Raw genomic sequence first — 16,824 nt, 5'->3', positions numbered from 1 at the left:
TGAGTCTCAGTGGGCGTTTTCACTCGAAAGCACAGCGAGAACGAGGACACAAACAATAAAAGTGGTCATCAATATGGAGCTATCTCGTTACGGGCCAGACTCCACCTCCATCAAATCTTTTTTTTTTTTTTTTCACCCCTCCGTCTTCCTCTGACCTGTGTCACAGCAGCCGTGGGACCCAGCAGGCGATCATAAAGCAACTTTAATCCTCCTCCCATCCAAAGAGGCCTCAGCATATCACTGGCAGCCCTGCTAGTATCAGCTTAGCTCAGCTTTTAGTCTGTTTCATCATCTGTTCTCTCCGCTGTGTTTTCTCCCCATGACGCTTTTCTGGTTTGTTTTCGCTGTAAGCTGTTAATTGAGAGAAGACTCGCTAGTTTATATTAAAATGTCACTGTTGTCATATTTAAGCCCGTAACAAAAAAATGTGGTGGCATTGTGAGCATTGATGCTCGAACAGGAACTGCAGGTAACAGAGGGCAATGAGCCCGCTGAGGCCATTGTTTGAGCTGAAAGATGGCAACAGGTCCCGTCACATTTTTTTGTTTTTTGTTCACATTGATACCAAAACTGAAACTTAAAGTATTTGTATGGTAAGTTAACAATAGAGAGACAATAGAAAACAAAACCACCAACATTTTTCATTCCAGTTAGAAGCTACAACACATGTACTTGTCGCATCCAGCAGATCTTTTTCTAAATCTGTAAAATAGGGCTGCAAAGATTCATTGTCATTTTTTTCAAGTAAAAATGTCAAACATTCCATCCAGTTTGATAAATAGAAGGATTTGCTTCTTCTTTTTTCTCTTTACTTTTTTAGTCTTTGGGTTTTGGACTGTTGGTTGGACAAAAGAAACAATATGAAGACGTCACTTTGAGCTCTAGGAAATGTGAAGTTTCATAGACTAAACAATGAATCCTTTAGATAATCAGCAGAATAATCAATATTGAAAACAATTGTTAGTTGCAGCCCTACTTTTTGGTATCTCCGCCCACTTTAACCAATCAGGACAGAGAAGTCCATTAAGAGGCGGTCCTGTCTGCTCGGGTTACACTCAGAGGTCAGGATCCTCATGTTCTGGTACGTGCATCCAAAATGGCAGAACAAGGAAAGCTACCCATTCCAGCGCTCCCGTTTCCGGTTTAGACTACCAAAGAGGTGAAGCGATGAAAAGTGTTTGAAGAAAAGAAAAAAAAACAAAGAGAGCTGCCATAAAAAAATCGAAGAGTTGTGCATTTGTGGTGACGCAGAGAGAAGGGAGGGGATTGCTAACTTCAAAACAATACACAGGAAGTTAGCTAAAAATGATGACAACACTCACAGCAGCTTTAATTTTCTGTATCCAGGGAAGGTTTTTTTGGCAGATGTGCCAGCGCACTGACGCAGAGGAGTGGCTGGTTTTTCTTTTGCCGACTGTCGAACAGTTCACTGAAGCAGGACTTTGCTCGGTATTCTAACAAGCGCATATGTAGTGGTTTTCTTCATCAATATAAGAAAAAGGAGAGCACAGCCTCCGAGGCGGGAAACACATGACCACGATGTGTTACGTCACAACATAACAATCTACTTACAGAAAACACATGACAGTAAAAATTAAATGATGAGACATGTATATTTAAAAAAAACAACAACGAAAAACAATTTCAGTGTATCAAAGTTACCATGACCTTATTTGAAGATGTTATCTCGTAGTTTCTGTTTGACCTTTTTTCTTAAAGGGTTGTAATAATCTTTCATAACAATCCTACACCTATTAGTTGTAAACCATCAGCCTGATTTATTGTATTTCTCAAAGTAGTTATCAACCAATTCAGACTGATACAGACTATTTCTTGATTTTCTTTGGCGTTCAGGACCAAAAGATCATTTGCAGCAAGCCGAAGAAGCCAATTTACATTTGTGTTTAAGTTAGGTGACAAATTTGATTCGAACAAATAAACAGACAGTCTTTCCTGGCCGTCAGAGGGGTGTAATGGGGGATGGGACAACGTGCGATGGGTGGGAGATCACGGAAAATCAATAGTGCACAGAGCACACTGAGGGAGCCTGGCACTGTAACCTGATTTGTGCTTATGAGGAGCAGAGACAGAACAACAATAGAGAGAGACAGACACAGACCGGGGTTTAGAAAGCTGCAGGATGAGAGAGTAAACGCTCATACCCGATCGGACAGAGGCGAAGGCTAATAAGATGAAAAAGCAGCGAAAGTGGGAACCTCAGGGGCTGAGGAAAACAATAATACAGCCTCTCTCTGCAAGATACAGCAGAGAGGGGCTCAGATTACAAGGTTATTAGGCTCAAGCTAATGGTAAACAAAGCCACAACTCCCTGTCTACTCGTATAGCCCTCACCAAGATATCCAGGTTTACAGCTCTCAAGGAGAAGTTAACAAATTCAGCCATTTTGTAGCATCCGTGTTGTTTTGCTCTAAGGCCTCTGGCTGGAATGATCCGTCACTGTGTATCACTGACTGTGCTGGTTTCACACTTCTCAGCGTGTGATCGCAGTAAAAGATTGATCATCATTCCTGTGCCGGATCCATTCTCACGTCACCTTCTGTCTGGATTTTAGTTTGCTTTAGTCGGTTAAACACAAAAGCAATGATTGCAGATTCAACAGCTCAAATCCACCTTTCCTCGAGGTTTTATACTAATCTACTAATGTTATGCTGCGTGGTATTGTTTTCACGCTACTGTCAGTGTTTGCTTAGAATGTGTAAACGGCGTGAAGTGTGACCACATTGCAGTCAAATGCACTTAGCTACCGTTTGTCGGGAAAGCGAACTAATGTATTTTTCCTTCTGGACAGGAAACACAACAGTCCTGCCCTTAAATCTGTTCACTGCATCATTCCACCTGTGTAAACATAGTTTGCCTATATCCAGTGTCCTTTTATAAAGCAGCACTATGTTTTTTTTAAGTCTCCAGTCACCAAACCACAACATACTGCATTTTAATAGCAAGTACTCTGGAGATTGGAGAGGTTAGGTGTCAGTAGTGGATAGAGGGGTGTGTTTGAAGGGCGTTACTGTCGGACGTGTTCCCAATCCAAGGAGAGAGGAGGAAGGATGTTATTTCATGACGCTGTAGTCTGCTGCTCTGAAAGTAGAACTACTGCTAGAGTGCATGAGTTGCATATTAGATGCAAAATATGATTTATATTCATATATTTGCAGCAAAGGTTATAAAAAAGGCTGTTCATTCAGCTTGGTAGTTGATATATTCACAAGAGTCACTGAGGCACATGTTTTGTTATTATTTTGAAGCTCGTCTTTTTAAAATGAGCTTGCAAGAAGGGAAGCATCTCTGCAATATTTCAGTTCTCTCCTCTGGTCAGTAGCTGAAATGACTAATTGGTTCATTTTCCTGCTAAAATCCACTCTGCACCTGACAACAAGTCAGAATTGTTGTTCTTCACAATGTAAGATGTCAGTAGTAGCTGTCATATCATGTTGTTGGTCACATACTGTAGCAGCTGCTTTTACTGTTTGGTGTGTATCTGCTGCATGCTCCTGGCTCAGTGGTCTCGCAGCAGTTGGAGGATTACAGTATTAAGACTTTGTGAACTTGCTGCACTGAAAAAAGGACGTCATTGTGAACAGCTTTAGAAAAAGAAAAAAAAACCCAAACAGGCAGTGTGTTGGAGAAGCAGGCAACTCTGTGTTTGCTTATTCTAGTACCTCAGTAACAAGTTTATGTGGACATAGTCGTACCAACTGAGGTATTTTAAAGAGCTGCTGACAAATTGCAACCTTTTTGTAAGAGACAGTCTTTAAATACATAATGTTTGACACTGTTTTTGATGTATGCAGGAGACTGCAAATTCAAAACAGTCACTGGAAGGTGATTAATACTGTGAACAATATCTTAATCACAGGACAACATTCTGTATGGACCACATGCAGAGTTATCTGAATGTGCAGTGTTTCTTTCTGTGTGAAATCCATATACAGTAGTAACTATATTTCATTTAATTGTCATGTTTTGGTATCATTTGAATGTTTTATCCAGCTGTGTAAAAACCCGTTTTTTGTCTCTGTGTCTTCCATCAGAAATTCATTGAATTCGAGGATGCGTTGGAAGCGGAGAAGAAGGACCTGCAGGTGCAGGTAGAGTTCCTGGAGCTGCAGGGGAAACAGCTGGAGCTCAAGACAAAGAACTATTCTGACCAGAGTGAGTGGACAACCTTATTAAGAGCTTTAATATATGGGACGTGCTGAAGCAGAGTTAATTCCAACTGCAGGTCTAGATTTTAAATCAAAACCAGGAGATGATAAACAAACAACATCCATTACATGTAGATAAAGTCCAAAACATGAAAGATGAGTGTTGAGCCCCGTGCTTTAGGCTTAGTGCGATTACCTGGATATTGATATGAAAGTTATTTGATGAATGTCAAGTAATAGCTCTGCAGCTTTCCAGTTGTTTTCCTTTAGATACAAGAAAATGTAACACTAAAGCTCAGGAATACATTTCTGTCGTCGTTGTAATGAGGAGATAGGAAGGGAAGTAGACACACTGTTGGAGGATGTTGTATTTTTAGATTTGATGCTTTTAAACTGAAACCCTGGTTTGCCTTTGTTACTTGTCAGTGCCTATTAAATCTTGGTGTGCAAATTTGATTAGCTGTTTGGTTTTGTATTCTTGCCATCCACACTTGGCTTTTTTCTTGATGTTTATTTTTGTTTGGATTTACAGTGGAGTTTAGACCCAAATAGCTAAATAACTCATGTTTAATCCAGTATTTTAGCGAGCAACAAAACCTCTTGCCGTTGCTATAGCTCATTCAGCTGTCGTGAAATGATATTTCATTGTCAAAGCCCTCGTGTTTAATTTTGTGACAAGTTATAAAGGGAATAAGTCATTTGTAAAGGATTACAGCATTTGAATCCATTACTTTTTCTTCTCCTTGCTACAACAATTTTAGCTTTTCTCTCTCTGTCTCTCAGTCACTCGGTTGGAGGAGCGAGAATCCGACATGAAGAAAGAATACAACGCTCTCCACCAGCGTCACACTGAGGTAAGATGAGCCCAACTGTTGTTCATCTGGAGTCCCAAGAACTTTCATTTCCAAAATCATGTCTTACAGTTTAAATCTATTCCTCCAAAATCTGCCACACTGACTAGTTGTTCATTGCAGTATCATTGTAATGTGGCAGCCAAAGTGCAAAAGAGACTTTAGGGAGGAGCAGACATGTGGTAAAGGAGCATAATGCTCTTTATTTTGGCCCGTTTCTTTTCTGATTTTACATAGATTTTACATTATGTCACCAAATCCATGCCATGTTGTTTTACATGTTAATGTTTCATCCCACTTCTCTGTCAGCTGTGGTTTTCTGCATAAACAATGGCTGCCTCGAATGCAGAGAAACACAATTGACAACAAGGCGTGTGCATTAAAAAGTGGGCAGCATTCAAATAAGTCTTAAATGATTTGTAGTAAAAAAAAACAACAATATGCAAAAAGCCCCAGCGTGGTCCTTTGAGCATTATAATCTCACAATCTGATTTTGGTTCACAGAATATTTCCGACAGTGTTCCAACATTTAGTAGACTATAGATTTTGTAATTAAATCACTCTAATCCTTGCATGCACCTCATTTACTCTCATGTTTTATTGACGTTAAACATTTTTTTTTTTTTGTGTCCCTCTTTTGTCTAATTTTTTCTTGTCCTCGTGGTTCACAGATGATTCAGACGTACGTCGAGCACATAGAGCGATCCAAAATGCAGCAGGCAGGGAGCAACAGCCAACCAGAAGGCCCCGGCTGTGGACGAACGTGAGTGGTCGTGTGTGTGTGTGTGTTGGTGTGTCGGGGGCGAGCGTTCATCTTTAATCCTAACATTCATCCAATCCATCGTCTTGTTGCCGATGTTTTGTGTTTTGTCCTGAGCGTGTTAGGCTTTTCACGTGTCGACGCGCTCATTGTGTTGATGCTGGTACTTGTTTGCCAGCAGCCATGTTGAACAGCTGGTACTTCCCTTCTGACAGGAGAGGAGAGGAAGTGTACAATGAAACCTGGCAGCCATTATCAGCCTTGTGGGAAACAATTAGAAATAAAGCGAGTTTGAAGTTTATTTGCCAGTCGAGCATGAAGCAAGACGAGGAGTGGGACATCTGGTGCCGCTTCTGTAGCTGAACCGCAGATTAGTCGCCTCCTGCAACATGTACAATATAACCACAGTATCTTAAATATAGTCAGCTACACTGTTGATACAAAGACATCCTAAACCTACAAATATTCTTGAATCCAGTCCAGTATTAGCTCTCGATGGTTTGTGTTGTGATTTTTTTCAGGATAGTTGTCAGGATAGATTAGCAAACTGTTGACGCGGGTTTAAATTAAGGCAATCTACCACAAAAGTGCAAAATGTGAGTTTTGTGTGTTTTCATGTGTCATGGCATGTTTCTGTCTACTGTCTTTCTCTAATCGGTGTCTGTCTGTCTTGCTGGCTTGCTCTCTGTGCTGCTGTTTGCACAGTCATCGCCACACATGGAGGAAAAGGTAAATCCAACGTGGTCCCACAGCTGCCCCCACACCTCCTCCCTCCCTCAGCTCCGCCGTCTAAACCGGCCTGCTTTGACTTCATACTATTCCCTTACGCGTGTACTTTATTTATTATTGATGCCTGTGACAATATATTATCTTGAATGCATCAATAATGTTGCGTTTAATGATGACGAATGAAATGAGGAATGGCTCAGAGCTCATGATGAAGAGTTTGCCCCATCTACCTTCTCCTCTTTCTCCCTCATGAGTTGCCGCTGTCTGTCTGCCTGCTCTGCTTGTCTTGCCTGTCTCTCTTCCCAAATGTGAAATCATTATAATTCGCAAGGTGGATTCAGTTATATGGATATTATTAATTAAGAGTAAGCAAAGAAGATATATGACAAATTCCGCAGTTATTTCTTTTGTAGGAATGAAATCTGTACATTTCTGATGTTTTGTAGAGTAGCAGATGTGGAAACCTGCAGAGACAGTTTCAGTTTCAGTTGTTCATAAGGCCAAAGTCTTAACGCGGCAAATCAGGCGTACAAAGGAACTAATTCCTGTACATTACATCTATGAATAAAGCTTTGGAGCTTTGAATCATTGGGCAGGGCCCTTAATCAGATAGTCGTGGCATTCCTTATAATGTGACCCTGTGTTGAGATTCTTCCTGTTGTTGCCTTTGTTAATGCTTTGAATGACTTGCATCAGTATTTAAATTAAGAAAAGCTTTTGAGGAAGATGTGTGTGGACTGGACTGCATGCATTCAAAGCCCCCGTTGCTTCTAGTTGTCAGGCTTGTTAATGAGCAGTTTTGCCTTTACCTTAATATCCCTACCCCCTGCCGTGTTTTTTACCTTACTACTCAATTTTAATATATCGGGATGTGGTTTTTACCGCAAGCATTTGCTGTTTCTTTGTGTAGTCATGTATGTGTTTGTTTCTTCTTGGTGCTCATGTAAAATGTAACTTCTGCTGAGAGTTAAATGAGAAGATTGACACCACTCTCATGTCTGTACACTAAATATGAAGCTAAAGCCAGCAGCCAGTTAGCTTAGCTTAGCATAAAGACGAGAACAGCTAGCCTGGCTTTGTCCGAAAGGAGACGAAATCCACCTACAAGCACCTCTAATACCTATTTCTGTTCAACAAGGGCTTTCTCCCGGGCTAGGATGAGCTAGCCAGCTGATGGTTGTAGCTTCATATTTACTGTGCAGACATGAGGGTGGTGTCAATCTTCTCATCTAACCCTCAGCGAGAAAGTACATTTACTCTGCTACTGTACTTAAGTGCAATTTGTTTCCATTCCATGCTACTTTATACTTCTACTCCATTACATTTCAGGGGGAAATGTATTTTGTAATCCACTATATTTTACACTCATAGTTACTAGTTACTTTTACATGAAAAACACAATATTCTTAGTGTAGCACTGTTCTACCCCGTAGTATATAATGTATGTAAAATGAGCTCCACATTGATGAAATTCAACATTAAATTGTATTTGTTAGTGATAACAAAACTGAATAATGATACCATATTTTGATATCATTTTAAAGGAGCCACTCTGCATAATGAGTACTTTTACTTTTGATATTTCAGATCATACCTGTAATGGAGTATTTTAAGACCATGGTATTTCTCCTTTTAAATGGAGTGAAGGATTTAAAAAACTCGTTCCACCGCTGGTTTCAACATTGTGTTGAAATATTGACCAGGTTGTTTTGCACCTTGCATCTAATGCATGCCAGGCTGCCTGGACAAGAAAAATGTATTGTATATAATGAATGAGTAATCAATAATCAGTCTCACCTAAGAATCCACTTTTCTCTGTGTCCTTCCTGCCAGCAGCAAAGCGGAGCGCCCGCCGTCATTGAGCCTCTACCCCAACGTCGAGGGCATGGTACGTGGGGGTCTCGGGGGGGCTAGGATGATGCCGGGGAAGGACATCTGGCAGGTCAGCGAGCTCGGCCAGTCTACCTTCTGCTCCGCCTATCAGGTGGGACGGACAGTGGCTCTGTCCTCCTCCACGACCACAACCGCAGCCTGGGGAGTGGAAGGAGGGAGGGGCAGCCTTACTGCTGCCCGTCCCGCTAGCCACGCCCACATGGACCACCTCCCCCCTCATGCCTGCTTGTGTCGCTTTAGAAGGAAACTTGTTTTATTACACTGTAAATCTTAAAAAGTCGGATTTGTTAGGCGTAAATGTTGACTCAAGCAAGCAGGGGTCCATATTGTTTTGTTCCATGTAGTTTTCTTTATAACTGTGATTATTTTACTGTGAGATCATGTAGCTTCTGCCATACGTCCTCATCTTTTTAGTTAAATGTGCATTAAGTGTTTCCAAATGTCCCTTTAAAGAAAAATATGCTACTCATAATTTCATAGCATCAGTGAAAGAAACAGAGAAGGTAAGAGGGAACAGCGGACAGTGTTGGTTTCTTGTTGTGGCAGCTGCAGTTATTCAGCTCCTGAGAACATAAACGCAGATTAACGAGCACATTTTAGGAGTTATAGTAAGCTATGGTAGGCATGTAATCAACTTGACCTACTGACTTCCTTAAACTACTAAAAAAAGAAATATTTCAAAATTAAACAGCTAAGATATCTGCATGGATGAGTTTCATGCAGCAAGAACAACAATTCACTGAACGTTAAATGTTTATATACATTTATTTATTTATTTATTTATTTATTTATTTATTATGCCAAAATTGCTCAAAAATATGACTTCACATCTTTAAAATCATCCATGATTCAAAAACTTCAAAACAACCTAAATGTTATGTGATATTAGAACATGAATCCAAGAAAAACTAAAGTTGAAGCACAAAACATGGAGCTGCTTATAAGAAATTAAAGTCATAATCTACTCTATCTGGCCAGCAGAAATACAACCAGGTGTTATAGGTAAAGAGTCTGCCTCCCCTATATGACCCTCATATAATGCTGATTGTCTCTTGTTCCCATGTTCTCATCTCATGTCACCACTGAACATTAAGGAGGATGGATCGGAGTCCGACTCAGTGGCGGCCACACCCAGCAGCACAGGGAGCAAGTCCAACACACCCACTTCCTCCGTCCCCTCCGCCACAGTCACCCCCATCAACGAGGGCTTCAACCCGAACGCCGAGTTTGATGCCATGCGGCCCGGGAACCGCAGGAAAAGTGCCAAGCGGCTCAGCCGGAATATGGAGGTGCAGGTTTGCCAGGAGACCAGGAATGTCAGCATTGGTAAGAAGATGTTACTGAATTGTATCCAGTCTTCTCAAGGTGCAGCTGAAACGTAATTCTGTGGTGTCTCCGTCATGTTTTTATAGGAATGGGAAGCAGTGATGAGTGGTCAGAGTTTCAGGAGATCATCGATTCTACTCCTGAGCTGGACATGTGTGTGGACCCCCGAGTGTATGGAGGAGGAAACAGGTACAAAGACAATGTGGCTGCATTACATGTACAGCAAAAACAAAAACAAAAGATCCGGTATCGCCAAAGTTTTGCTGCCTTTTTGAACAAGTCCAAAGAGGTTCTCAGGACCACACCAGTTTTTTGTACATTTAAGGCCAACATGCAAAAAGAAAAAAGTACTGAAAAATGCTCATCACAATTTCCCAGAACTCAAAAGACTCTTAATTTACTAGTAGGAATGACAAAGAAAAGGAGGAAATACTAATGCAGCTCTGCTCTGGTGTAATAAACAATCTGCAGTGACTTGCGAGCTTGATTAAGGTAATTCAACATCATGTTGTTTTTCTTTGTTGATGGGATGTCTGGGTTTTTGTTCAGTACAGATTTGTAGTCAGTTACCTCAAACATGTAGTTTTTCAGTCTCTCCACCATCAGACGGTCCTCAAATCTTCAGCTGAAGTTAAAATTTGAAAATGACCATAGACAACATGTGTCATATTTAAATGAATGAATAGAATAGTTCATTCATTTAAAGGAGTTCTTTAACCTTTTCAAAGCTGTTTTTAGATACATATAGTTTGCTGCTGTTTACCTGGTGAAAGTCACAATTGAACTTCCTCTTCCACCACTTTTGTCTGATGAAATCTAATGTGTGTTTCAGCCCCTCGCAGGGCATAGTGAACGAGGCCTTTGGCATCAACACCGACTCTCTCTACCACGAGATCAAAGACGCCAAGTCAGACATCATTGGAGATGTGGATGCAGGTGCCGAGCTGCTAGGTATGACCAGAACATGGATTCATCAATCCAAATACTTTTTCTTGGAGCCCTGAAGCCTGGCAGTGAAGTTGAAGCAAAATTTTGCCATCAACTCACTTTAGCGGTATCCTTCTCTTTGGGTCATGGTCAAGTATTTCAAATGACATGCTGGGAAACAGCTTGTCATCTTGACCTGGTGGAAGTGAAGCTTCTACTTCTACTGCCAATCTGTGATATTAATCAGTAATATCAGATTAATTGTAGATCCAAAGTGGATGCATGTGCGTGTTGCACAGCGCCAGCTTTTGTATTCACTTTGCGTTACTGCAGGGCAGGAGCTCCATGTGAAGCTGTTTGACTGTTTTGTTTTCTTTTACCTTGCATGGCTGAGGCTGCAGTACACTTCATGCCAGCAGCTCCATACAATCCCTCAGTGGCTGCACGCCCAACCTCAGCCGCCCATTCATGCAGTGTTACTTTTATTATTTCTTTGTTTTTCTACCATTTTTTAAATCTCTTTTTATGGGGCAGAGGCATGTTTGATGCAACCCATTTCAAAGGTTGCTATGTAATTTTTCAAAGTTGAATTTGTTATTTTTAAGAGATTTCATTAGACTTCTTATAATTTTTTTATAATATGTAATATGTCCATATTACATGTCTGTTATGGGACAAAACAACTGGGTTGATTTGGGGTTTTCATACATTTTCCCCATTTTTTTTACAACAGAATAAAAAGGGACAAATGAGCCCTCTTCTTGTCCATCTGTTAATCTCTCACCCATTTTCTTTTTTCCCCTTTTATGTGCTTCTGCTGGTGACATCCATAGGCGAGTTTTCAGGTGTGTATCTGAGCATGCATTGTTTTTTTTCTTTTACTCTCTCAACTCCTCTCTACTCCCCAAAGTCCACAGCTAAAATCTAAGGCGGAAATCTCAACCAGTGTGAACAGATCAGACAAAAGTGACACATCTAAAAGTTAGGTTATTGATATATGTATAATGGTTCATTTATTGCTTGGAAATCTGACACAGTAGATACTTGATATCCATACACACAGAGTAAACCTATTGCGTTCTTATTCATTTAAAGTCACAGTGAAATGTATCTAAATAGCTTTATCAGTCTACACAGTATGTCCTGATGGTTCAAAATGACCCTGCCAGCCTCATATTCAAACAGGAAAAACATAATTGAGCTATTTCACTGGGACTTTAAGATCAAGCTGATGATGTTTGAATATATCAGGCCAGATAGCAGCTTTTCTGTTTAGTTCTATCCCTGCTGCTCTTCTTCAAACCCACGTTAATAAATGCTTATCAGCATCCTCTCTCTCCTCTCTTTCCTTCCTGCCACTGTCTTTCTTCTTCTCTGATCTGTGGCCTCTCCATTCTTCTTCTTTTGCCTCCAGTCCGCGATGATTTCTTCGGTAAGGCACGCCCTGCCTTCGCTTATGGTCACATTTGCTTGTTATGTCATTCCCTGGCCTCCAGCTTTCATGTCCCCCTGGTTCCTCCTTTGTGTCTGTTTTTCTTGTGGCTTTATATTTACCTTTGCATCTCACCTACCTAAGATCTCCCTATTAATAGAGCATTAAAATGAAAATATCTCTTTCTTCAGAAGGAAAACATTACTAGAGAATAATGTAATGGTATAGACAGCGTGAAGAAATCTGAATCAAGATCAACAGCCTTTGAGGTGAACATAATTCAACAGGAGACAATGTCAGCTGGCTTTAAAAGTCCCTGAAGAAAAAGAAAAGCTAAATCTTTGGGCTGCTTTGCTCACCACAATTAAGGGTATAATTTGTAGAATATGGCCAGATATTTAGTTTAAAACATTCAATAAATTAACTTATATTGAACAAAGTGTAAAGCTGTGTCTTATCATCCCTAAAGTCATAGCTTTGACCAGAGCCACTGTAAATCGCCTCCTTACTGTATCCCCTGTCTCGGAGGCTGTGTTCAGTTCCAGTTCGGTGTCCAGCTGTGTTCACTCTGATGTCAGACTGCCAAATCCAGTTGAACTGAGCCCTGCCACCCGTTGTGACTCCCCCCTGTGATCAATGCCTCCATGGTTTATAGAGCCATGAGCTAGGATAGCTAGCAAAGAGCAGCAGCTTTTGGTACCCTGTGATTTGCTGCTCTCTATATTTTTGAATCTAATTCCGACCATATTCTACAAATGACACCTTTAAAGACCAAGCTATGAGTGATTTATCAAAAGAGATATAAATTTTAACAACAAACAAAAAACACACACAAACGATTAGCAGTCTTTTGTTATTAACAGTTGCTTTTTGCTCTCTTTTATGTTTGTTTCTATGTGTGTGCTTGGCTTATTGTTGCACACTGCTTGCTGCTTGCACGTAAATATATTTCAATTCATGTCTGGCAGTAATTAAGGTAATTAATTAAGAATTAATGGATTAAGATTTGATAACAAAATTAACAGGTTGAGCATGCTATTGACACTGTCGTGGTCAAGGGATCAACTCTGACTTTAATTCTGACTATAATGTGCACTAATTAAGCTGGATATTGATTGATATTGATATTGACATGATATTTTATGTTATGGTTGTACTGTGTCTACATGTTCTCATCAGTTAGCTGTTAGATTCTCCAGAACTCCTCTTAGCTGTATGTCTCTCACAAGACATAAATGTTCAAATGAGTCAACCATTTTTACCCATTTTTCTTTTGATATTTAACAGCAAACCTTCCTTTTCAACCTGATTAGGCTTCCTTGTTAACATGCGTGCTTAAATCAAAAATCTTGTTTATTGGTTTTCATTTTATTTATCAGAACTGCTGTTGTGGAGGCTTTCTATCATTTGTTCAAAACAGCCACTTACTGTAACCTGGCTGGTCTGAAAGGCAGAGAGGCCTCAGAATTCTATCAATCAATGGGTTTATTGATTAATGGATGCTGTGTATAGTGTCTGTAGAGTAACAGATGCAAATGTGACTGTTTCAGGGATGGGCAAAGAGGTGGAGAACCTGCTGACAGAGAACAAACAGCTCCTAGAGACCAAGTAAGAAACAGAGATAAATGTGTGTGTGCGTCTGTGTGGTGTTTAAAGCTACACTGGTAGTTTTCATGAAGAAAGTTCTGATGTCTTACCCTCCTGCTCTCTCTGCTCTTTGCTCGACAGAAATGCTCTCAACATTGTGAAAAACGACCTCATTGCCAAAGTGGACGAGCTGTCGGGGGAGCAGGAGGTGCTGCGGGAGGAGCTGGAGGCTGTGAGGCAGTCCAAGAACAAGGTGGACGCCAGAGTCAAGGAGCTGGAGGAAGAGCTCAAGAGGTGAAAATAATATGATGAGAATGAAACAATATGCTCCTACAAATTGATGACATAAAGAGAAATACATTAACAGATGACAAAACTGGTCAAACACAAAAACAGCAGTAACTCTTGTGCTTCACTAGCTTTAACTGTCGAGCTGTAATCCAGACCTTAGTGACCCAAACAAATGAAAACATCCTGACAACAAAGAGGAACAGTAACGTGATCCTCTTGAAAAACAGGCACTGTTGACTTGTCTGAGTTTTAAAACCAGAGGACAAAAAGTCTGAAAACAGATCAGGCTTTTTTTTCAGACTTGTTTTTTTCTGTGTCACAGACAGCATCTTGGCCACTTTCAACTTCTCTAATTTCCTGTATTGATCCTTCAGTGATTTTAGCTGAGTCAGTGGCGAGGGGAACTCTGTGTCCTGCAGAGTGTGCTCCTTTTTCTTTTTTTTTCTTTAAAGAAGAATACATTTTGAATGTATTCTGCTTTGTCATAATGTTCCTTTTTTTAATACTTCCTCACTATTTTCTGTGGATACAATCATTTCACCAGTTCACCCAACTTCTTCTTCAGTGCAGCCATGAACAGTCTGTGTGTTACAGCTGAGCAAATAATTCCATAGTATAATCAAACACCACTGTTGCAGCCGCATGGAGGAAGTTGCTCACGTTGGAAGAGGATGCATTTCACCTGCAGTTGAAGCTGGTGTGAGACTACCTTCTGCTGCAATAAATTGCTAAATTGAGATTGTAAAACTCAACAGGACACCGCTCCTGAGGCCCAACAGCATGTTCACAACAGCCAATAAATCTTAAGGTACTTAGAAGAAAATCAACGGTAGTCTATCTACTTCCACTTGAGACTTTCCACAGAGTTCAACGACCAAAAAACAAGATGTTATTCGGGTTTCTTTGTATAGTTTCCGTTGTTTGTTTTGCCAAGACTGCAAAGATTATCGGAAACGATCTGTGAGAGACCATGCAACTATCAAGTGATTACATAGTTAACTCAATATAGTGACATCAGTTTGATTTCTGTCAGCTTCACAGTTTTAGTCAGACAGTTGTTTGGGATAAAAAATTCCTGGCATGATCGATCGTAAGCACCAAGTGAGTGAGTTTCATTGATAGACAGTCTGCAGGATTCATCTCCTTCAGTTTAAAAGCACAAAACAAGACTTCACACATTCAGAACGTCATTAATCTGACTCTTGAGATCAAAATCAGAGGTGACGATAATGAAAAGCTTATTGTTGAATTACATCTAGCTGCTTCAGTTTCAGGGTCCTGGTTTGTGAATGCTGGCTCACTGTGACCTGATTAGAAATGATCCATTCTTGATATTATCAGTAACACCTGTGATTTGCCTACTATGATAGATGATAATGTTTGCAGCTCAAAGGCCCACTGCAGATCCAGAAGCCTCGTGGATTCAACTGTAAAGATCCCTCAGTGACTCACAGTCCTGGTTGCCCTGTCCGTCCAGATGTTCACAAACCACAAGTAGACATAAAGGTTGTGTAACGCTGCATTTTGTTTTTTGTGCTGAAGGTTACGAGCAGAGGCTCTCGGTGCATCTCGGGACTCTAAGGACGAAGGAGGAGATGATGTGAGTATAACCGTTTCTGACACTTTCTGTGTTACTCACGTTGTGAGAATCACACACTGCTAAAAGACTCACTTCTATCAATGTGCTGCACATCTCTGTCTCTAAATGTGTGCTTTCAGACCTCGTGTAATCCAAAGTAAGTATGTCTCTATGCTCTCTCCCAGTTTTCATCACCCATGCAGGACGGCGACATGACAATGACGCAGCGGCGGCGGTTCACCCGGGTGGAGATGGCCCGAGTGCTGATGGAGAGGAATCAGTACAAAGAGAGACTGATGGAGCTGCAGGAGGCCGTCCGGTGGACAGAAATGATCAGGTGGACGCCACTTTAAAGTCTTCATTGTCTTTTTCTTCTTTATTGCTTTTGTATGTTCTTATTTATTTGCTTTTATGTGATGTTGTCCTTTTTCTTGGTTTTATTCTTTCGTTGACATTCTTGAATTTTGCATCTTTCGTCTTCTCGTTTTAACTTCATCGTAACTTTTACCTAATCTGGTCTATCTTTCTGTCTTTTTTTATAAGGGTTTTAAAGAAACACCAGGTTTAAACCCAACATACTAAAATCTTTGGTGTGATTAAGGTCTAAATCAATCTCAAAGTTGAACTAAAAAAGATCTTTATTAAGCTGAATATTACGTTCGTATACTTCTTCCCTTACAGAATTAATATCCTTTTGTAGCCATGTTATTTTGTGTTTAGTTGCACATTTATTCAAAAAACTATTACAGTATCCTAATATTGGGTTGTGATTCTACAGCAGCACAGAAAATGTAACTATGTTACTAAACAACTAAACTATGTTACTAAAAGAAAAGAACTTTATTCTCATTCTCTCACCTCTCCTTCCTCTCAGGGCATCCCGAGAGAGTCCTCCAATCCAAGAGAAGAAGAAGTCCACCATCTGGCAGTTGTGAGATTCTGCTTTTATTAAACTTTTCTTCTACTGTACAAAAAAACCCCTACCAAAAAAAGAGGTAATTCGGTCAAATGAAACCTCTCCCTCTCTTTCTCCCTCTGTCCACCAGCTTTGCACGCCTCTTCAGCACATCGTCCAGCCCACCGCCTGTCAAGCGGCCGTACTACAGCGTCAACATCCACTACAAGTCTCCCTCGCCGGCCGGTTTCTCCCAGCGACGCAGCCACACCATGTGTCAGATCTCCACCTCTAATCGCACACTGGAGTTCTTCCCTGAAGAGTGAGCAGCAGCAGCAGCCAGCTACATCCCTGCACTAAACACTAAACCTCCACCCTTACCTGCCCT

At 40.6% G+C, this 16,824-nt stretch overlaps 1 protein-coding gene across 20 annotated transcripts in view; it reads left to right on the top strand.

Annotated features, from left to right (window-relative positions):
* Positions 1-16,824, top strand: part of mapk8ip3 (mitogen-activated protein kinase 8 interacting protein 3) — a 29,949-nt gene that overhangs the window by 2,867 nt on the left and 10,258 nt on the right. For 6 of the 20 annotated variants that reach the window (XM_030406544.1, XM_030406539.1, XM_030406542.1 and 3 more), the window contains exons 2-17: positions 4,053-4,173; positions 4,950-5,020; positions 5,689-5,780; positions 6,483-6,506; positions 8,340-8,490; positions 9,494-9,725; positions 9,812-9,914; positions 10,558-10,676; positions 11,486-11,497; positions 12,067-12,084; positions 13,635-13,692; positions 13,813-13,965; positions 15,505-15,562; positions 15,727-15,878; positions 16,416-16,472; positions 16,588-16,758. In XM_030406544.1, coding sequence (XP_030262404.1) covers positions 4,053-4,173; positions 4,950-5,020; positions 5,689-5,780; positions 6,483-6,506; positions 8,340-8,490; positions 9,494-9,725; positions 9,812-9,914; positions 10,558-10,676; positions 11,486-11,497; positions 12,067-12,084; positions 13,635-13,692; positions 13,813-13,965; positions 15,505-15,562; positions 15,727-15,878; positions 16,416-16,472; positions 16,588-16,758 — 1,592 coding nt within the window. Of the gene's footprint in view, positions 1-4,052; positions 4,174-4,949; positions 5,021-5,688; positions 5,781-6,482; positions 6,507-8,339; positions 8,491-8,789; positions 9,726-9,811; positions 9,915-10,557; positions 10,677-11,485; positions 11,498-12,066; positions 12,085-13,634; positions 13,693-13,812; positions 13,966-15,504; positions 15,563-15,726; positions 15,879-16,415; positions 16,473-16,587; positions 16,759-16,824 lie in introns of those variants that run through there. The other 14 variants (XM_030406550.1, XM_030406546.1, XM_030406552.1 and 11 more) reach the window with 12 other exon arrangements.

The sequence above is a fragment of the Sparus aurata genome, chromosome 23 (genome assembly GCF_900880675.1).
Source record: "Sparus aurata chromosome 23, fSpaAur1.1, whole genome shotgun sequence".
NCBI classification, from domain to species: Eukaryota; Metazoa; Chordata; class Actinopteri; order Spariformes; family Sparidae; genus Sparus; species Sparus aurata.
Note: the sequence above shows the minus strand (reverse complement) of the source record. Positions and strands in the feature narration are given on the sequence as shown.